Raw genomic sequence first — 23,417 nt, 5'->3', positions numbered from 1 at the left:
TTTGCATGCTTTGAGATGTGCAATGTTTCCCTGTTCACATTAAGTCTTTGTGTTATAGAACTGAATGAAAGAAAATAAAAAAAGTAGAAATAAATGGAAGGGGCTCATTGGGGACCCATCCAAGATGGCGGCCGCGCTGATACGTCTGTTTCTATCGCGTAACGTGGCAGTCACGTGGCTTCGATACGTGCCGTGCCGGGTACAAATTTCATTTCAACAAAAAAGCTCCAATATCTCGTTTCTAATTCATCAGAGATAACGTTACCGCGGCTAAAGGATGAGAAAATACATTTGGCTGATTCTGTTTGCTTTTATCGTTGAGGGTAAGAAATTAATTTGACTTTTTTAACACTTTATCTTTTTCGTGAAGAAAAAAAAATAATTTTAAACAATTTCCATCAACATTTCACTAAAAATCTTGCTTTTTATTCATTGCTGTTTTAGGCATTACCATAAAAACATACGTACAATGATTTTGCTCTCATAAATCCACTTTATGGATTTTTTTTTTTTTTTTGTAATTCTTGTTCTGGACTCCGATGAAAGTGACGGGGTTTCTTTAAAAAGCTTTTGATCACTTATTTCTAATCCAAGCTAATGTTACATATGTATCTGTATTTTCATAATGCTCGTTGTTTAAAATGAAACATGTCTGTAGATAATAATATCGATAATAGTCAGAGATATCAGCTGTGGCTGATGTCTTTGATGATATCAAGACGATTATTATTATTAGATGTCTATGTATGTCTATGTATGTAAATGTCATTTGCCGATCAAATGCAACTAAAACTCCAACTCAAAAAAAAAAAAAAAAAAAGACTATAGGTTAATTCTGTGTCAAATCAACCACATTTAAGAAACTTCCCCTGCTCAATTTTTTTATTTTGTTAATATTTTTTTCTGAAGAAAGATATATAGTGATGATAGCCAAAATATTACACATTAAATATAAAAAAATAAACAAATACATTTAATAAAAGGAAAAAAAATAAATAAACGATGTGATAAAAAACCAAAATAGTTAACTTGTAATAAAATTTAATCCTGAATTATATTTAAAATGACCTTTTCATTTGTCATTGATTTTTATTCTTTTTAACTTTAATTTACTTATACTTTCATTCATTTTTATATTTAAATAATTCATTTTTTAATGTATTTATTAATGTATTTATTTATTATATGAATTTATTTATTCCCACGTGTATTTATTTTCAGATTTTTTATTCATTTATTTATTCATTCATTCATTTATTTTTACTTTCCATGTGCAACTTGGAACTTAGGGAGGCGGTCCTTGTGGATACTTAGACTTGCATAAAGTTAGATTGATTTTAGAAGCTCAGTATTTGCAAATTTAGGGACCATCACTAAAGTTAAATACATTAGGATACACGTTTCTAATTCCAATAGCATTTTAAGAGAAAAGCTTACAGTCACAAAACCAACTGTAAAGTGATATTTCACCAGTCAGGTATATTCAGTAATATTTACATATGATTTGAGTTTATTTTATAGATATAAAAAAATCTTAACACATATACCAATGTCGTAACCTTAGAGATGGTCCCTAAACTTGCAAATATCGAGCGTCTAGCGCAACTTTATGCCAGTGGGTCGCGTTCCAAAAGCATTGTGAGCCAGAGTAGACCACAGAGACATTTAGTGCAACTGTGATTACAAAATGAAGACAAGCCTTGACCTCCACCGAGTGCCTTCTTTCTAGAGTCGTCATCAGCCAGACTCATAGGCTGCATCCGAAAACTGAAAAATGCTGCCTTCGGAGGATGCATTCCATGGTAGGAAGGCATTAAGGCATGTCCGAATTCAAAATTAGCTTCACTTCCTGTCTCCTGAGATGACTTCATCTGGCCGACTTCTGAAGGCAGCATAGATGTATCATTCGCTGCCTTTGATATCCCACAATCCAGTGCATTCCATTCCGTAAGAGTGAAGCCAAAAAGTAAAGATGGCGTATGAAAGTTGTGTTCGGTGGTCAGTTTGTGTGTAAATGTACGTTTCTGATCAACATTTTTCACTTTTTATGCTATTTCTAGCGAGAAATGAATATTGCAGTAATGAAATATACACCTAGTTATCACCAAAGCTCTCTATATTTTGCTGTAGATCATTAAACCATTAGGCTGCCTCCGAAGCCTGTCCGAGATCAGTTTCATGAGTTGCCTTCGTGCAAAAACGCTGCCTGCAAAGTCAATGCCTGATCAGACAGCAAGGCAGCAAGTCACCTGCCTAAGTTTTCGGATGTTGGTGGATCCGGACTTAATGACGTAACTATGAGGATAAGTAACTGAATTCAGTCGCTATTAATTAATTAGAAATAATAATGTGAATCTGTGAAAATATATTGGAGATCTCCAGTTGATCTGGCACATCCAACTCTCAAACTCTGATCTCTATTATTAGTTTAGTCAGAGGCTTGGCTTCTGCTTGAGCTCACCACCATCAGTGATGTTTTTATCACATCATTTATTTATTTATTTATTTTCCTTTTATTACATGTATTTATTTATTTGTAATTTCTGCCGGATTGGTCCTCCCTCCGAATAGTCTTCAAGTTTGTTGTGAAAATTCTACAGTAATTCAGTAACAATTTGTAGAGACTGAGAATGAAAAACCAAACAGAGTTTTGTCTTTGTACTGCTTTAATTCTCTGCAGAGTATGATCTGCAAAGAGATGACACACAGACTCACAGCCCACCTTTTTTAGTATGTAAAAAAAGATACATTGAAGAACAGATAAGCCCCTTTGAATTTGCATGTTTTTTTTTTTGTTTTTTTTTTAATGGAACATAGTCATTGCTAACATAGAAGCAAGCTATAAATAAAACAATATCATTGGGACATACAATTGATGGCTGCATAATTAATATAGATTATTGAAAGTGCTTATTTCATATTAAAGAGAAACTCAATGTGCAGAGTGAGAGAGAGGGGGATTCAGGGAAAGATGATAGAGACAGTGAATGCCTTGATACTTCATTTGATTATTTTGCCCGTTCACAGTCAAACGTTTTTGATTTATTTTTTAAGTATATCCCAATTCAAACAACTGAAAGAGCCAAAGAGTTTAGCAGTGATCTGGTGGACACATGAATTGGGTGGTGGTGACTGCAGCAACAGAGGTGGCCTGGAGTGGAGTCAAATTCCCAGCCTGATTAACTGTCCCAGTCCACCACTGCTGCCACATCTGTGTTTTTCTCACACAACCTCTGTGATTACTCCAAAGCAAATTACCTACTGTTTTTCAGCAAACTTCTTGATCCTCTGAATTAACTAAACCCAGTTAAACTAAAGAAACCACACATTAACATGTTTTTTTTATACTAGCCATTTAGTATTTATTGTGTAATAATATTAATCAATCCGAACGACTGTATGCAATATATGTGAGGTACGAATGCTTCGTGTGAGGTAAAAGTGTATGGCAGACATGGTCTGTCTTCAGTACTCGGCCTGTCTTCAGTTTGCACTTGGCCTTCAGCCATTGTTTCCTCTCCTCTGCTGTGGCAAAAACTTGCATAGCTGTAAGAGAATCAGAAGGGAGTGTAAATGAGTCATTGTTAAATTTTAAATCACAGGCAAACTTTTGGAATGTGTGACGCTGACTTTGGTAGCAAAATTGCTTCTAACAGTGCTGCTATTTTATCATTGTTTAGATCAGGCTTACCATCAGACTTTAGAAATGTCCTGTGTTTCCGATCATGACAAACCCCAAAATAGTAATTGGAATTTGTGTAAATGGTAACTGTTTGTCCTTCAGCAATTTTGCAATCCTCCGCCAATGCTACTAATTCAGTCGCTTGCGCAGAGCAATGCGCGTGGAACGCTCCAGATCTTACTGTTGCATTATGCAGGGGTTACCCCTTAACTGGCTCTGTTTTTGCCAATTATTTGGGTCTCTAGATGCTGAACCATCAATGAATAGAATTAAGTCAGCACTTTCTAAGGGGGTTTCTTTTAAATCTGGTCTTGGTGTACAGACCTGTTCAAATGTGGCAACTAGGGATGTCAAATTTCGATTATTTCCATGATCGATCGTCGTTTAAATTAACGATCAATTAATCGATTAATCGTTAACCATAATACTGCAAAATGCGTCTATTGCAGGCACGCAGTCAGCGGTATGACAGGATGTGCAAAAGCCACACACAAACACAAAACGCTTTCTCACTTGAATTAAAGAGGTTTTAGTCTGAATAAAATGCTAGTAGCAGGATTATAAAATGAATAGATGCGATTATGATCATTTGATAAAATGAAGAGAGCGCGCCATACTTCTGAGGTCATTTTACTTTGTTGACAGTTTCCAATCCCGCACGGAGAACGCTGAACGCGCCTCTTTAAATGGTTTTGTGGTGCTCGTTGTTGTATTTTAAAGCACAATTGCAATGTTTTCAACTGACATTACTGTATAAAATTATCCGAAATGTGGAGCGCGTGTGACTGCGCTGCACATTAAGTGAACTACATCGGCGCTGCTGCACCAAAACACAGTTGCTCACATTAATTTGATCCTGCTGGATTCTGTCCTAGAAAATGTCCGATTTTTAAAAATCCGGCATACAGCGCATTAGATCGTGATGAGCGAGCGCGGCTTTGGCTAGATTTATTTGGAGGTTATTGCTCATGTCTCATTCGGCACAAATCGAAATGTTTCCATATTCTTAATGTATTTGAATGTTAAACTATTATTTATAATGTAAACTAGGCTTGTACTTAACACGCATTCGCATATAGACGGAAAAGATGATCCTCTTCATATGAGCAAAAACGTCCTTGGCATAACAGCAGAGTGGACCGGTAGGTATACTACGGTCTATTTAAACTGACCAGTGTAACCTTTTAATGTTTAGTTGACATTTTATTTTGATAATGAACAGACTGCGATGTAAGTTTGAATCGCTAGAATATACGTGTGCAGCAGGCTCCGGCACGATCGAAACAGCTGAGACATTAAAAAAAAATATATATATATTTTCCGCAAAAGTGTTTACTTTCATTTGTGCACACTCACAATAAAAACAGAAGATTTGTGCTCTTGTAAAATAAAGCAAACAAACAGAATGCGTTGTCATCCTTTTTTTTTTTTGTGAACTTATGTCGCGCCCACACTTCTGTTTTAAATCCGTTAATCTTAATTAGCCTATTTAAATCGGATATATTTCGCATAGCCTATTTAAAAAAAAAAAAAACATGAAAACAAATTGTTATTTTTATGTTGGGCCTATTACTTAGTAGGCTATAAATTTTCCTTAAAGCATCCCATTTTGTCCCAGGGCTTAGAACCTGTGCCCTAGTCAGGTCCATGCAGAAACTTGTGAACGATGCTCGGCGTCACCGTTTAGTGACAGCAGTGAATGCTCCAGGAATGTGTCGGTCACAGCGCCTATTAATCGCTGTTTTGAATCCAGCAATTATTTATTTAGAAATGATAAGATCTGATTATGACAAGTGTGGTATAAAAGCTTTGTTTATTAGAGGAATAATAGGTTAACTGGAAAATGTTAGATCGCGACCATGCTTTTGGACCCCATAGTCTTCATTTACGCGGCTTTGTTCTGGTTTGCCGGTTGGTCACGAATTTCCACAAATTCAGTATATTTAGGCATCGTTTCTTTTCCTAAATCTTCATAGTCTAACCCTCTAATTTCCCACGTTTATTTTATTATCTTTCGCTTTTAATAACTGTTTTCGCATCTCTTACTGTGGTAAACATGGGAAGGGAAATTAAAGATTTCATGAATTAAGAATTCGTTCGATTTATTAATTTGTTCCCTTATTTCACTTAAATCATGGGTTATTTAGGGAACAAAATTAATGAAACATGGACAATTGCCACATTAATAATTCGTAGGAATGAATTAACAAGTTGTAGGAATGAATACCTGTCCTGTCACTGTGTCCCGCAGCCCTGCAAAGCGCACGATATAAAACAGTTATCTGATGAAATGATTAGTAACTACATTTCTATTGCATTTAATGTTGAATAACTTTTATGTTGTTTCTATTTTAATGTACTTTAAAGTTTAAATCACATTAAAAGCTTAATTTGTACATTGTAAATGAATGATGATGCTTTTATATATCATCACCGTCACTCACAGCCGCTCGCACGTGTTGAGTGCGCATGAGCCGCACGCAGCCCAACACTGAATCGGTTAACCGACCATCGATAGCCTTAATCGATTGCATCTCTTATCGACAATTAATCGATCATCGATTAATCGTTGACATCCCTAGTGGCAACACAATCGTGTTCTTCCTCATCCTGCTTCGTAGGGAGCAGTGTAGCTGGATTTAACACTGTGCATCTTTTAACTGTGATGTTTGGCATTTCTAATAGGATTGCATTGTACCTGAGCCACCTGGCCTTTGACAAATGGGATGTTTTCTGTTCCAACAGGATCACAGAGACCGTGCGTGGCACGAGCAAAGTCACGTCAGAGTACCCCTCTATTTCCCTTGTAACTAGAAGCTTTTTCTGAAGATGCAACAGCTCTCAGGCATTTTTAGCATGTCTGCCGCTACCGGATCAAGCTTACCCTAAATATAGACCACATGTCTCCCCCATGATCTTGTAACAGAACAGAAGTCAGAAACCCATTCTCTCATCAACAGTTTGTACAAAATTTGTCCCGGTGTTAGTGATGTTTGTAGCAGTAATATTTTCTTAAATGCTTTCTCTGCTTCTGGAATCCAGGTCAGTTTGTCATGGGGTTGCAAGCCCTTCCCATGAGCCAAAGCGCTCCGGGGCGATTCTTCATTAACATAATTTGGAACATTCGACAATACAAACACATGCCCAAAAATGACATAAGTTGCTTTTTCATGATAGGCTTTGGAATCTTGTGAATTGTCTGTTTTTTTTTTTTTTCTTCAGATAGAGATTGTTGACGACCTAAAAATGTAACTTCCTTTTTTACAAACTGCAGTCTTGACAAACTGTCTTACGTCCCTCAGCAGCCAAAAGTTTTAAAAGGTTGACAGTATCTTTTGCAAGTTTCTTCATCTTTTTAACAGGGAAAATAGGTGTACACAATTACCCCAGGTGCTCTTAATGATTAAACAACTTCAGTAGCCTTTCTCTCTTTAGAGGATATTGAGGTTTACAGGGTCTGTAATCAGACTTTGGAGTGACTTGAACTGGTTCACAATTTTTAACCAGCCCCAAGTCAAATTTAGATAAAGCCCAAAGTGTTTTAAGGACTTCTTTGTGCACTGGGTGAGTCTCTACTTCCTCTGCCGAGAGAAAGGAGTGTGTTGTTGTCATTGCGTCTTCAATCACACAGACTGAGTGTACAGCTTTAACAGCAAAATAGGAGTACGCACATTCAGATGTAGACCGTGTTAGATTGTATTCAACTTTTTCCTCTGATGTCTCCACCAAATTCACATGAAAAACACGTTTTTACAAATAAACCAATGTCTTCCCTATGGTCTTTGTTCTTTTTGGATAATTAAACATGTGGAAGAGATTCAACAACATAAAAAAAACATCTGCTTTTCATTTCTCAAATCAACAGCACATCTGTTTTCTGTCCAGATTAAAAATTTCCGGTCTATTCAAACATTTCATTTCTTTCAAATGATATATGTGCTGAGCAATGTAAGTCAGAGAATGGCATAATTCAGAATTAGGTGAAACTGTCTTTTGCAGCCTTGACAAGCGTTTCACATAATTCATCATCTTTCTGTTTACACTGGTAAATATACAACTGTGATTGTTGGATTGTGGCTAAAGTTTGAATTTTTGCACTGGGCCACTTCCCAGTTTCACATGACATCTCTTTCTAACAGATTTTGAAGGCAGTTTTCTGACAGTAGTGAACAATGCTTAAAGTTCATGCCTTTCTAATCTTTACATCTCAATGGTACGGTGAAGTTTTCTGACCGTATAACCAGATGCAGTAGTAAACCAAACTAAATTTCCACTTAATTTTGGAATTGGATCTATTTCATCCTTTCTAATTACTCTAATAAGATGCCAGTCCTTTCAACTCCATTAACACATAATCTAATCTGTGGCATCTGTTTATAAGCTAATTTATTCGGATGACTACATGTGCCTATGTTCTTGTCAAGAGAAGATTTATCATTCTCTAATCTTCCAATGTGCTCATGTATCAAAGATATAATAGGATATAAATAGGAGTCAGTCTGCCTCAGCTTTCTCTGTTCCAGCCGTCGTTGGGTTGATAAAATGTGAACAGTGAAATTTTCCAGTGTCGCCCCTCTCTGTAGTGAAAGCAAACATCTGGATCAGTCTGAGACAGTCTTTGTCCTCTGTTCTTCTGCGTGACTTTGCTGGTGTTCACTCTGACTGGAAAGTCAGTCTTGATCCATTGACTCAGTGTTTCCACTGCTACACAAAATGCTCCATTGTGCCTCTTTCAAGTCTTTCTCGTTCCATGGATGAAAAACAATCACAGTTCTATTCAGCCCAGCCACTTGACTCATGGGAAAGCTCTTCTCTTTCCTCCAGTTCATACTCATTCAGGCAGTGTCACTCTCTCATGATCTTTAGATCTGGTGCTGACTCCAGTCACGGAGTATTTCACCGCTCTTACGCAGTCGCTGCTGTCGAAGTTGTGTTTGTCTTTCGTCGGGCGGCAGGACTGCGGTGCAGATGCAGTTGTTCTTTAGGATGGAGACAGTGGTGGTGGTTGAATCTGGTGCTGCTGTTTGTCAATAGGAGTAAAGCCAGGAATCCAGATCAAAGTCCACTTTGGCACACTGTAATTGTCAAAGAGGATAAAGAGAAGAATTCTGAACAGTTTGATCCGTTCTTTTGTCATTATTTTCTACAGAATTATAATTTTTCCGTTCTTTTCTAAATGGCATTGAAATTTATTTCTCACCGTTCTGCTGCTTCACGCCTGTGATTTATAAAAAAAAAAAGAAGTCAAATCATCATCATCTCGTAACACGGACAATGTCCTGCTTTTGACCCTCTTTATTCTACAGCACTACTCTTCTTCTGTAGAGCTGCTGAAGGTGTCAGATTTTAACATCACATTGTCTTCATCATCTTCATCAGAAGCATTCGCATTATTCTTTCTTTTATTTTTAAACACTCTTAAGAGGGCACTTACTTGCCCGGGCATTAGGTGTGAGATTGTTATGTTTTACTTTTGATAATTTTGTTTTATATGATGTTTTATTGGAAAGAACTTTGGTCAACTGGCGTTACTTTTTAAATGTGCTTTAAAAATAATTAACAAATAACCTAATATATATATATATATATATATATATATATATATATATATATATATATATATATATCATCACTGTTGACAATGCAAATATGCAAATAATAACAATAACTCAGGGTTTAGGATTGAACCATGTGTAACTTCAGACTATTAACAAGTGTTTATTATTTCAAGTGTAAGAGGCTGACAATGTTTAAGGTACTATCAGTGATTCTATCAAATATGCCTTTAGCCGTACACTACTTCGATCTATAACTATGATTCACATTTTATAACTTAAAAGAGAAAAAAATTAATTCTAATAAATGAATCCATCTGAGGTAAATCTTGGTTTATTAATCTGAATGCAATGTTTGGTGAAAACAAACTTCCCTATGAGGAGTGGGATTTTAGCAAACCAAAACATAAAGCTTCCTTATGTTTAACTTTTCCAAAATAAAAAAGTAAGTAAGTGAAATTTTCACTTATTTTTGTCACAAGATCTTGAAGTGTTCCTGTAGCTCAGTGGTAGAACGTTGCAAAGGTTGGTGGGTTCGATTCCCCGGGAACACATGATAGATGAAAATTGTTAGCCTGAATACACTGTAAGTTGCTTTGGATAAAAGTGTCTGCTAAATGCATTAATTTAATATTATTTAATTAAATTTTACTCAATAAAATTTACTTATTATTATTATTATTTTTTTTACTTAACTTAGTTAAGTAGATTTACTTAATTTCCAAATGTGTTAAATTTAAATTTAATTTAAATTTAAATTTAAATTTAAATTTAAATTTAAATTTAAATTTAAATTTAAATTAAATTTAAATTTAATTGAAACTCTTCAATTCTCGACTTGAAAAGTTTCTCGAGAAACACCATGTAATTAATGATGGTCAGTATGGCTTTAGGTCCAAAAGAACTACCTCAATGGCAATAACTGAAGCTATTGAAGAAGTCACTAATGCACTGGAGCAAAATAAGCATGCAGTTGGTATCTTTATTGATCTAAAAAAAGCCTTTGACACTATAGATCATTCAATTCTATTAAAAAAGATGGAAAAATATGGAATTAGGGGGCTGGCTGGAGATTGGTTAAAAAGTTATTTAACAGGGAGGTCACAGTTTGTTAAAATGGGTCAGTATTTATCAGATACTCTGGGCATTGTTTGTGGTGTCCCCCAGGGGTCAGTATTAGGGCCAAAACTGTTCAATGTGTATATAAATGATATGTTTAATACATCCAATGTACTGAAATTCATACTATTTGCAGACGACACAAATATATTTTACAGTAGTGATGATTATAATGAGCTCGTTAATACGGTAAACAGGGAACTAAAGATATTAAAAAAGTGGATGGACACAAATAAATTATCCTTGAATATAAATAAAACTAAGGTAATGATGTTCGGTAATTGCAACAAAATGTCTGAACAGAGAATAAGTATTGATGGTATTCAGATTGAAATAGTGAGTGAGATTAAATTTTTGGGAGTAATAATTGATAGTAAATTGTCATGGAAACCCCATGTCAGATACATAAAAACAAAAATCTCAAAAAGCCTCTCAATTATAAATAAAGCAAAACTATACCTTGATGAAAATGCACTCCGTATTTTATACTGCACCCTGGTACTACCATACCTTACTTTTTGTGTTGAAGTCTGGGGGAATACTTATCAGAACACAATAAATCCTCTGATTATATTACAGAAAAGAGCTGTGAGGATCATTCACAAGGTTGGTTTTCTAGAACATACTCATAATCTGTTTACGCAGTCAAAGTTGCTAAAATTTGATGATCTTGTAAAATATAATACATCAATATTCTTATATAAAGCATTTAACAAATTATTACCGCCTAACTTACAACGTTTTTTTACAACTCCTGTGCGAGCTCATAACTTGAGAGGTTTTGGACATTTTTCATTACCGAGAGCCCAAACCACTCGTAAATATTATTGTGTGTCTGTATGTGGAGTGAAACTCTGGAACAAACTGGACTTGCAACAAAAGCAATGCCAAACTATTTATCAATTTAAACTGTTATATAAACATTGGGTCTGGTTAAAATACAGAGATGAAGGTCTTTAATTTAAAGTGCTGTTGTATTCTGTCTCATAGTGTGAACATGTGCTCAGTGTTTCCTTACCATGGTTGGTATATTGTCCATTACCATCGTTGGTATATTGTCCATTACAATTGTTGCCATTGTTTATTTATTTTATATTGTAGTTAAATTATGTTGTACTCTGTCTCATAGCGTTAACATGTGCTCAGTGTTTTGGTATATTGTCCATTACCATCATTGGTATATTGTCCATTACCATCGTTGGTATATTGTCCATTACCATTGTTGGCATTGTTTATTCCTATTACATTGTTGGTATAAACTGTTATTATAATAATTACTTGTTACTTGTGGTAACGCCACCATGATATATTTGTAAATAATCTATGAGCAAAATAATAATGAAGCTCAATTATTAATCACTAAATGTGGAACTGGGGTGGGATTAAATAAGTTGTCTTCTTCCCACTCCCTTTCAGGCAGAATTCGATCGTCATATTTGAATACTGTATATTTTGTTTTTTGTTTTCCTTGCACTATATGATTTAACTATATTTGTCTACCTTGAACTTTTTGTGCCATTGCCTGGAATAAATGAATAAAAAAAAAAAAAAAAAAAAAAAAAAAAAAGCCGTAATGTCTGGCTGGACGGATCTTTGTGCTTTTTGTTGGAAAGTCTCCTGAGTTCTTTTCTGAGACCGGCACATTCATCATCAAACCAGACATCCTTTCTCTTTCTCTGTCGATTGGTTCTATGTTTGGTTTGCTGTTTAATATTAGATAGAGTTATCAATGTTATGAATATATTACTTAAGTTTTTTGTTGCTAAATGTATTCCATTAATATCTAAGGTGAAATCAGTGGACATAAAGTCATCTAGCATTTTTAATATAGTCGGATTGTTCATATTTTCTTTGAATTGTTCTGAGTTGGATTGATTCCACTTGAGTTTATGTTTCAGAGGAAACAGTTTTTCAGCTTCAGGTGGAGCAGTTTTGGTTATTTGACATGGGGCTTTCAGATAAAGCACAGTTTGGCAGTGATTGGACATCGAGAGCTGAGGTCTGACTGTGAAGGCATTGATAAAGTTTTGATCAATATCTGTTATTGAATAATCAACCACACTAGCTCCTAATCTGGAGCAGTAAGTGAATCTACCTAATGTATCTCCACGAGTCCTGCCGTTAATGATGTATAATCCTAAACCTCTACAGAGTTTCAACATTTGTTTTCCACTAATGTTCACTGAAGTATCATAGCTGTTTCTCTGTGTGATATTAGATGAGGGATGAAACGTGGTGTCATTGGGGATGTGGTCATTATCTACAATATTTACATAATCAATTTCTCGCCCTGTTCTGGCGTTTAAGTCTCCGCAGATGAGGATGTTTCCTCTGGACTGAAAGTGTAAGATGTCAGTCTGTAATGTTGGGAAGCTTTGCTCTTCGTAATAGGGAGAGTCATGAGGTGGAATATAGATTGCACAGGGATGAAGATTAGACTGATATATGACGGATTTCACTTCAAGCCAAATGGATGATTTTCCACTTTTAGCAACTTTAAGCGAATGTTTTAAATCGTCTTTGTGCCATATAAGTATTCCACCTGAGTCTCGGCCACATTTAATTTTAGAATTTTTTGATTAAGGAACCATAATTTCCTTGTATCCTATTGGACAATGTAAGGTCTCATTACTACGACACCACGTCTCATGAAAGATACAGATGTCCATGTCTGTTACACTGCTGAGTAAGTCTTGGTCTGCAGTCTTATTACCAAAAGTAGAAGAGTGCAGACCTTGTATATTCCAACAACTGATTTTAAATGATTTCATGAATAGGTGTGTGTGTGTGTGTGTGTGTGTGTGTATGTGTGTGCTATGCAGGTTATGTCCTCAGCCTGGAGCAGATGACGTTCAGCAGATGTCGGATCTCTCTCTCTCTCTCTCTCTCTCTCTCACACACACACACACACACACACACACACACACTCTCTCTCTCTCTCTCTCTCTCTCTCTCTCTCTCTCTCTCTCACACACACACACACACTCTCTCTCTCTCTCTCTCTCTCTCTCTCTCTCACACACACTCACACACACTCACACACACACACACACACACACACACACACACACACACACACAGACTTGTAACTAACTGTTAATTTGTGTCTGCAGATGTGTTCGGTGATGCAGCTGTAGTGAAGTCAGTGAAGGAGGGAGATTGTGTCACTCTAACCACTAATGTTACCAAACAACAACATGATAACATGATGCGGTGGTATTTTAATGACACTCTCATCGCTCTGATCAATGGAGATCCCAGCACGAGCTGTTTATATGATGGTGTTGGAGGGATGTTCAGAGACAGACTGAAGGTGGACTATGAGACTGGATCTCTGAACATCACAAACATCACAACTCAACACACTGGACGTTATGAAGCAGCGATCATCAGAAGTGAGAGTTCAGGAAAAAGTGAAAGCTTGAACAGAAGCCCCAAGTGTAACAGAACAAACATCATCAACAAAAGCAGCAACCGTGGTGACATCATACAATCAATTAATCTGACTGTCAATGGTGAGTTATTTAATGTCATTTACCCTGAAAAATTTTAACATTGGTCTCCAGACCTGTTCATCATCTTTTCCTGTATTTTAATGATTTGTTACAGTTTGGTCATTTAAGACCTTTTTTCTGAATGTTTAACAGTCTTCATTCTAAACCTTCACTCTGACTGGTGCTGTGTTTCTTTATCTTGAACAGCTGATAATACAGTAATGTGATTCTGCAGGGAGTTTGTTCCCTGTTTTTACAGGATTTCCAGCAGCTGTAAATGAACAGAACTGATATAATGACTTATTCCTTTAAGATCAAGTTTTGTGTCTTTTCTATTTCATTTGAATTCTCTTATGATTTCCAGCCTCAAAAGCTGAGAGAAACTAGGAAGAACCTAAAAATGTACCACAGGGCCAAAAATACTGACGCAAATGTTTGTATGTTAAAATAAATAATAGGGACATAAAAGGACAAGAGGCTTAAACAAACGGTATACTGGGGAGGAACTAGTTACAAGTAACAGTGTTACGTAATTTAATTACACAATTAAAGTAACTGAAATCAGTTAAACCCACTGAGCAAAAGTACATCCAAACGACGTATTTTTAACATCTTTGTCGGACGTTGAAATGACATCCCCTGAAGAGCCAGAATGAAAGTTTTTATGACGTCTTTTTTCGACGTCTTTTGGACGTCCAATATCGACCTGCACAGGACATCTCCTGAAGGTTTAAATTGAGTTCAGATGTCATTTCTAGACGTAATTTTAACATCTTATAAGATCTCATTTAGATGTCATTTATATTGTTTCTGGACAAAATAAATACTCTTAGGCGGCATTCAATTAAATCTCATGTTTATTTCAATGCAGTTTCTTTTTGTACTTGTAAATAAACTTAAGGAAACAGTGTGTTCACACAAAAAACCATGAAAATGTAAGAAATTTCACTCATTGTACAGTGACATTAACGACAAGCAATATAGTTTAGTTGGGTCCACACATTATGTTCAACTGTTGGAGCTTCACTTTTTAAGCTTTTTCATTTTATTTCAACTGCTATTAGCATAAAATTCTTAATTATGGTATTCTTTATTCATGCAATAGTCAAGTGTTCATGTGCCCGAATATTATCTGCATGCACAATAATAATAATAATAATAATAATAATAATAATAATAAAACAACATGCTACAATGCAAAGATTTTCAATATTTGGTTCAGGACCAAAGCAAAGGGGTCCACAAAATAATACCATATTTTCCAGACTACAAGTCATATTTTTGAATCTTTATTTAACAAAAGAAATAATGCTTGTAACTAATTGCACTAGAATTAGTTTATTTCATACATAGGCCTAAATATTTTTATTTTTTGTTCCGTTTTGAATAGCATTAAATTTTAATGATTTGAAGTGAGCGAAAAGAAAATATTTACAGTGTTTAAAGTTTTTAAGTTTCTGAACATTTGTGTCTTATACACCGATGCAACTTATATTTTTTTTTTTTTTTTTTTTTTTATCTGGTGTAACTTAGCCCTATATATTGCTGTATGATTAAACAAATGTGTTATAAAAAAAGAAAAATGGGGACCATTGGAAAAAAAAGAATAAAATAATAATCATATTATGTTCATTATATTCCCACCCACAATAATTTTAAGCCTTAAAATCTTGTAATTCTGACGGTGTCCTTGAAAGAACTTCTCTGCTAGGGCTCCCTGGCCCCCAAAATATTGTAAATGTCCAGTGCTAGTGGACAGGCATCCATGAGGAAGAACTGTCACAACAGCTCTCTGTCTTCACCAACTGCCCTGAAACACAAATTAAATGTAAATGATTATCATAAATATAAATATAGCTTTATAATGCTCATTTTGACCTCTGTGGTGAACATATGGTCAGAAAATACTTCCATACTCATTTTTTGTCTTTAGTGAATTATTTCAAAGTAAAATTAAAAAAATATATAATTATATTTTAAAGTGCCTTATTTCACAGGCTCGTGTGAGCATCCAGGAAGGATGTTTTAATACAAGAACAAACTCTTCACACAAGATAAAGTTTTGAAAATCTTACATTATTAATAGCAACAGAATGTATTTTTATGCAGTAGTAAAACTAACCAGTAGGTGCCAGTAGTGTTACACTTACAGAAAATGTGTAGATTACGAACCAGAAGTTAAACTTCTGTAGTCCCCTCCTGAAAAGTGGGATATTTATTTATTTATTTATTCAAAATTTGTGCACATGTTACTCAAGAAGTATTAATGTTATCTCAATATGATTTTAGATTCTGGTTCCTGAAAAACTTTTCTTCATTTTTAAGATCTAAGTGCAGCTCCATGTCCAAATGTAGTATTCTACCCATTTTCAGTTGTCAAACACCAAATGTGGTTTTGTGTTTATCTTGTCATCACTGTTGACAATGCAAATATGCAAATAGCAAATAATAACAATAACTCAGGGTTTAGGATTGAACCGTGTGTAACGTCAGACTATTACCAAGAGTTCATTATTTCAAGTGTAAGAGGCTGACAATGTTTAAGGTACTATCAGTGATTCTATCAAATATAAAATAATAAAAGGACAAGAGGCTTAAATAAACAGTATATTATAGAAACTGTGCTAAAAATCAGGGAATGCACAGATAAAAAGTTGGTTTTCAATCTGGATCTATGAGTAACTACTTAGAGGCTCATCTGACGTCTTCTGGAAGCTGATTTCATCTCATCATGTTTTAAATGAACTAGACGTTATGAACTGGTTTGATCTTTCTGATCTGAGAGCTCAGTTTGTTTTTAAACCATGAATAATATGACATAATCTCTGTATGTTAATAGATATATATGTTTTTGACATCTATACACTGGACCTGTAAAGGTCTCTGGAGAATATATATCCAATGAATATGACGTAAACTCACTGTCAGATTCACCCACACTAATGATGATATCTGTTCCAGGTTCAGGTCTGTCTCCAGATGTTCCAGATTCATGTCTGTCTCCAGCTGTTCCAGGTTCAGGTCTGTCTCCAGCTGTTGTAGCAGGAATATGTGTTGTTCTGCTGCTGACTGTTGGTGTTGGTGTGATGATCTTTCGCCGCAGGAGCTCCAGCGAAGGTAAGTATCAGCTACAGATACTTGAGTGAGAGGAAAACCTTTTAATTTTGCAAAATTAGTGTTTAATTGTATGTAATGATTTTTCTCAAACAGACAAGAAGAAAATCAAACACGTTCTAGAAAAAGTGTCTAAGGATAAGGTAAGATACTTCACTCCTGTAGTGTGTCTTTAGATCTGTGTTTGATTTCACCTGCGCTGACAAAATCATCTCCATAAGAAACACATTTTAAACCATTTCTCTGACTGATGACAGATGTGCTGTAGATGGCATTGTTCATTTCTCTCTCTTTACTTCTTGTCAGTCTTTATTTTCTTACAGACACCGAATGGAAGAAGTCTAATGATCTAAAAGGATCGCAACAGCTTGGGCAAAGAACAAACTCCTCTAAATATGCGTAACAGCAAAATGAGACTGAGTTTTGAGCTGAAATATTGAAATCCTTTGCAGGTCTCTCATTAATGATTAAGTGCTCAGTGATATCTGTTATTGAAATATTGAAACGGCTGGAAACATGCTAATGTTAACTGTGTGATGTTAACAGTCATTTTGTCTTTGTTAATTTCAAATTTTATAATTTAAATGTTCTGTAGTTATTTGTCAAAGACTCTGTAAGTTCATGTTATCTTTGAACAGATGTTTTCATCCAAAACAACAACAGAAAAACATCTGCAGTTTGTTATAGTTCATACACTCATCTAAAGGATTATTAGGAACACTATACTAACACTGTGTTTGACCCCCTTTCGTCTTAAGAACTGCCTTATTTCTACGTGACATTGATTCAACAAGGTTCTTTAAAAATGTTGGCCCATATTGATAGGATCGCATCTTGCAGTTGATGGAGATTTGTGGGATGCACATCCAGGGCACGAAGCTCCCGTTCCACCACATCCCAAAGATGCTCCATTGGGTTGAGATCTGGTGACTGTGGGGGCCATTTTAGTACAGTGAACTCATTGTCATGTTCAAGAAACCAATTAGAAATTATTCGAGCTTTGTGACATGGTGCATTATCCTGCTGGAAGTAGCAGAGGATGGGTTCATGGTGGTCATAAAGGGATGGACATGGTCAGAAACAATGCTCAGGTAGACCGTGGCATTTAAACGATGCCCAATTGGCACTAAGGGACCTAAAGTGTGCCAAGAAAACATCCCCCACTCCATTACACCACCACCACCAGCCTGCACAGTGGTTACAAGGCACGATGGATCCATGTTCTCATTCTGTTTACGACAAATTCTGACTCTACCATCTGAATGTCTCAGCAGAAATCGAGACTCATCAGACCAGGCAACACTTTTCCAGTCTTCAACTGTCCAGTTTTGGTGAGCTCGTGCAAATTGTAGCCTCTTTTTCCTATTTTTAGTGGAGATGAGTGGTACCCGGTGGAGTCTTCTGCTGTTGTAGCCCATCCACCTCAAGGTTGTGTGTGTTGTGGCTTCACAAATGCTTTGCTGCATACCTCGGTTGTAACGAGTGGTTATTTCAGTCAAAGTTGCTCTTCTATCAGCTTGAATCAGTCGGCCCATTCTCCTCTGACCTCTAGCATCAACAAGGCATTTTCACCCACAGGACTGCCGCATACTGGACGTTTTTCCCTTTTCACACCATTCTTTGTAAACCCTAGGAATGGATGCCCGTGAAAATCCCAGTAACTGAGCAGATTGTGAAATCCTCAGACCGGCCCGTCTGGCACCAACAACCATGCCAGGCTCTACATTGCTTAAATCGCCTTTCTTTCCCATTCTGACATTCAGTTTGGAGTTCAGGAGATTGTTTTGACCAGGACCACAGCCATAAATGCATTGAAGCAACTGCCATGTGAGTGGTTGATTAGATAATTGCATTAAAGGGTTAGTTCATCGAAAAATCAAAAGTCAGAGAGCTCTCAGTCCGTCCATTGAAGCTGTGTGTACGGTCTACTGTCCATGTCCAGAAAGGTAAGAAAAACATCATCAAAGTAGTCCATGTGACATCAGAGGCTCAGTTAGAATTTTTTGAAGCATCGGAAATACATTTTGGTCCAAAAATAGCAAAAACTATGACTTTATTCAGCATTGTCTTCTCTTCCGTGTCTGTGAGAGAGAGTTCAAAACAAAGCAGTTTGTGATATCTGTTTCACGAACGAATCATTCGATGTAACTGTAACTGGATCTTTTTTAAACAGTTCACCAAATCGAACTGAATCGTTTTAAACGGTTCGCATCTCTAATACGCATTAATCCACAAATGATTTAAGCTGTTAACTTTTTTTTATGTGGCTGACACTCCCTCTGAGATAAAACAAACTAATATCCCGGAGTAATTCATTTACTCAAACAGTACACTGACTGAACTGCTGTGAAGAGAGAACTGAAGATGAACACAGAGCCGAGCCAGATAACAAACAAAAGATTGACTCGTTCTTGAGTTTCGGTGAACTAACCCTTTAAACACACTGGAAACTCTGGTAGTTGATTTGCTATTTTTGGACCAAAATGTATTTTCTGGACAGTATACCGTACATACGTTTTCAATGGAGGGACAGAAAGCTCTCGGACTAAATCTACAATCTTAAACTTTGTTCTGAAGTTAAACGGAGGTATCATGAGTTAGGAACGACATGAGGGTGAGTTATTAATGACATAATTTTGATTTTTCAATTAACTAACTCTTTAATAAGAAATTGAACAGGTGTTCCTAATAATCCTTTAGTTGAGTGTATAATTTATATAAACTAATCTAAACTAAAAAAGTTATTTTTAGTTTATGGTTGTGCATTACTTTTACACAGCAAGTGAATGTTGTTTATGTGCTTCATGAATTATTTTTGTCTTTTTAAATGGTTTGTATTTAAATCACTAATACATTTCTTATCTACATTTATACAACAGATGATTTGTGATTATTAGAAGGAAGAAAAGAGAAACAAAGAATCAGTTGAGCTCGCTGATGCAGATGAATGAATGTTTGTAGCACCAAAACAAGGACAAAAAGACACTGTTCATAGCTTTTACTTTGACAGAAGTTGACAAGAGTTACTAGTTTTTGTCCAGAAAATAAGAGCTATAATAACTTTAAAAGCAGTTACTGTTAAATCTTCATCTTCAAAATCTTAATTTCCTGTATAAGGAAAATAACTTTTGATGATTCTGTATGTAAACTTGTGAAGTTAAGTTTATTTTGTTGTTTTTTTTCACTTCAGAAAAAAAATCTGATTCATACCTGAGATATTAATATTTTAGTAGAATCCTTAAAAAAAAAAAAAATTGAAAAATACTTCCAGAACTAAGGCTACTGTAGCTGTTGTCTCTATTGCACTTATATTGTCTCGTAATAAACTTTACACTTGGTTTTAAATAAACTGTTTAAAGGGGGGGTGAAATGCTCGTTTTCACTCAATATCCTGTTAATCTTGAGTACCTACAGAGTAGTACTGCATCCTTCATAACTCCAAAAAGTCTTTAGTTTTATTATATTCATAAGAGAAAGATAGTCTGTACCGATTTTTCTCGGAAAAACACGAGCCGCTGGAGGCGTGACGTGTGGGCGGAGCTAAAGAATCACGAGCGCCAGTAGGCTTTGAGGAAAAAACCATCATCCAAAACAAACCATGGCTTACAGTCAGATTCAGCCGTATATTTATGATCCAGAATCAGATCCCGAGGCTGAAACTGAACGAGATCAGCAGCAGCAATGACTCACTCCGAGCGGTGGTCGAACCCGGGTCTCCGGCATGGGAGGGGACGCACTAACAAGAAGGCAGAGATATTTTAAGCAGTTTTACTCACCGCCTGCTGTTCCAACACACGATCGTGACCCTTTTTCGTTGGGATTGCATCATCCTTAAGAAATAAACAATACGTCCGTCGTCAAACTGGGCCTTGTTTGTAAAACAAGCATCTTTGAAATGCAGGGAACAAACAAAAACACTTGCACAACTCCGTTGATGCTCTGTAAAAATAAACTCCATCCACTGGTCCCTTAATGCTGTTTTTTCTTTGGTAATCTGTGCAGGGTTGTCTTGCCCTGGCAACCAAAAACACACTTCTTTTGTGACTTTACTCCTTCAAACGTACAACTTAATTTTTTAAACTGTGTCCATGTTTAGCATGGGAATCCAACTCTTTAACAGTGTAAAAAACTCAGTATGAATGAAATAGCATTTCACCCCCCCTTTAATGCTGCACATTTTTTTATTAAACCATAATTAAAATCTGATTCTGAATTTTGATTAATTCAGATTATTTTATTATGACATTCCTGCAGTTATAATATACGCATGTTTTTTTTTTTTTTTTTTTTTCCATTCTGTCACCGATGGAGTTTTGGTTTCTTGCCGCTGTCACCTCTGGCTTGCTTAGGGGTCTCTTTATCTACAGCGATATCGTTGACTTGATTGCAAATAAATGCACAGACACTATTTAAACTAAACAGAGATGACATCACTGAATTCAGTGATGAACTGCCTTTAAGTGTCATTTTGCATTATTGACACACTGTTTTCCTAATGAATGTTGTTCAGTTGCTCTGACACAATGTATTTTTTTTAATGCCCTATATAAATAAAGGTGACTTGACTTGACTATGATTCACACATGTATATCAGTTCGGTCGGTAAATATTCACTTTCAGTTTAATTCTAGGATGATTTATTGGTGTGACAAATATTACATTTGTATTTTCATGGTTGCTGCAAACAATTATACAAAAAAAATGAAAATCGCAACATTACATAAATTGATAAAAAATAAGGGAAACTGTAAAAAATAAAGAAATGTACAGTGCATACTTGCGTAGTATTAAAGAAGAAAATTTAAGATTAAAGAATGTTCATCGCTTTGGATACCAGATGTCTCCTAAAACACCAGATTCAGGTAATGAAAAGTGCAAAACGGTAAGAAAAGCTTTGTTTCACTATCACTAAACACTTTTAGACCAAACATATTTTCATCTTTACAATTAAAACTACAATATATGTCAGAATATTTCTGATATTTGTTCTGTTTTCTTTTATCTTCTAGCAGATCTGACGTCATTGAGCAGAAGAACAGCAGCAGCTGCAGAAGCCACGCCCATCAGAGCAATGATGACCAATCGCATCACAGCTTCCACTGTATCACAACACTGGATGTGGACATCTGTAAGTAAATAAATAAATACATTGTGATATTTTCAATAAGCTGACTTTATTCTCTAGAAGAAAAAAAATAAAAAAATAAAGCCTTTTGAAAGACACAAGTAAGCTTTATAATGACAGGAGCTCATTGATCATTTAATTCATAATTTATTCTTAAGCTGTCAGTATCAGTAAAATCATAAAATGAATTGTGTCACATGTGTCACAGAGATGAGTGATGTCCAGATGTTGAGTCTGGTTGCTGCAGTGTTGAGTGATGTCCAGATGTGTGGTCTGGTTTGTGATGGGATTGTTGATCACACAGCTGTAGCTGTTTTTCTCCTGATATTCCACCTCCAGAGGTAGAGAGAGACTGATGCTGAGATCAGACACACTGATGCTGGACAATAAACTGTTTCCTTTGTACCAGGAGAGAGTCACATGACCCACATTCACCAGTGAACACAACAATGAACAATTCTGCTGTGATGAATATGATGATGATGAAGAACACTGTGAAGAGTTACTACTGGTGACAGGAACAGGAAGACGAGCTGAAAATATGAGACAAACAAAACTACTGTTGATCAGAATGTTTATTGCCGTGTCAGTCAGTCAGTCAGTGAGTGTCTAATGAACTCACACTGCACGATTGCCTTGAACCGAGCCTTAGCATGATTGCCAGTAGTTCACCTGTTTCAGTCAATGGCTCAGACTGCATAGTTACGCTTATGGGTCTGTCACGTTATGAATGAACGACTCAAAAAAAACGAAGACTCCTGAGATAAACTAATAAATTTTCTTTCTGGTTTAAAATGTATAGGTTAAAGCATATGGGGCTGTCACGTGATGAAGGATGACTCAAACCTGAAGACTTGTCAGACGTGAGGTGAAAGTGAAAGTCTAATATTTGCCAAGTATGGTAACCCACAATCCTACTCTGAATTGGTGCTCTGCATTTAACCCATCCAAGTGCACACACACAGCAGTGAGAAGTGAACACACACATACACCTACACCCACCTACAACTCCTGCCAGCACCGAGACTCAAAGATGAATTCATTTTGCTGAACGAGACTCAAAGGTCTAAGTTGGTAAAATGATCCGAACTTCCCATCACTAGCCCGGATTGGCTTATCGGGAGCACCGGAAAGATTGACCGGAAAGTCATGCTACTGGGTTGAAATGCTGTCTGCACTCACAGCAGCCCTTTTCCTGTGTTCCTCTGTATTATTGCTCTGACCAGCACCCAGGGGGGTTTACTCAATCATTACCTGATCAGAACCTAATAGTCCCAAAGTCTCTCCAACAAATTGGTCTTTTGAGCCGGATGAGTATTCCCTTCTGA

The 23,417-nt window shown here is 36.0% G+C and overlaps 1 protein-coding gene across 1 annotated transcript; it reads left to right on the top strand.

The window, feature by feature from the left end:
• The first annotated feature begins 202 nt into the window (after nucleotides 1-202).
• LOC127987121 (uncharacterized) lies at nucleotides 203-21,534 on the top strand. The gene is made up of 5 exons (XM_052589419.1): nucleotides 203-323; nucleotides 13,470-13,871; nucleotides 16,812-16,967; nucleotides 17,061-17,107; nucleotides 19,844-21,534. Exons 1-5 carry the CDS (start codon nucleotides 278-280, stop codon nucleotides 19,859-19,861), a joined length of 669 nt encoding a protein of 222 aa, XP_052445379.1. The 5' UTR covers nucleotides 203-277; the 3' UTR covers nucleotides 19,862-21,534.
• Nucleotides 21,535-23,417: the final 1,883 nt, after the last annotated feature.

This window comes from Carassius gibelio, chromosome B22, assembly GCF_023724105.1.
Source record: "Carassius gibelio isolate Cgi1373 ecotype wild population from Czech Republic chromosome B22, carGib1.2-hapl.c, whole genome shotgun sequence".
NCBI classification, from domain to species: Eukaryota; Metazoa; Chordata; class Actinopteri; order Cypriniformes; family Cyprinidae; genus Carassius; species Carassius gibelio.
Note: the sequence above shows the minus strand (reverse complement) of the source record. Positions and strands in the feature narration are given on the sequence as shown.

Coding starts and splice junctions, on each gene's coding strand:
- LOC127987121 (XM_052589419.1), top strand. CDS start 278: ATGAGAAAATACATTTGGCTGATTCTGTTTGCTTTTATCGTTGAGG. Junction 13,872..16,811: donor AATTAATCTGACTGTCAATG/GTGAGTTATTTA, acceptor TATCTGTTCCAG/GTTCAGGTCTGTCTCCAGAT. Junction 16,968..17,060: donor CCGCAGGAGCTCCAGCGAAG/GTAAGTATCAGC, acceptor TTTCTCAAACAG/ACAAGAAGAAAATCAAACAC.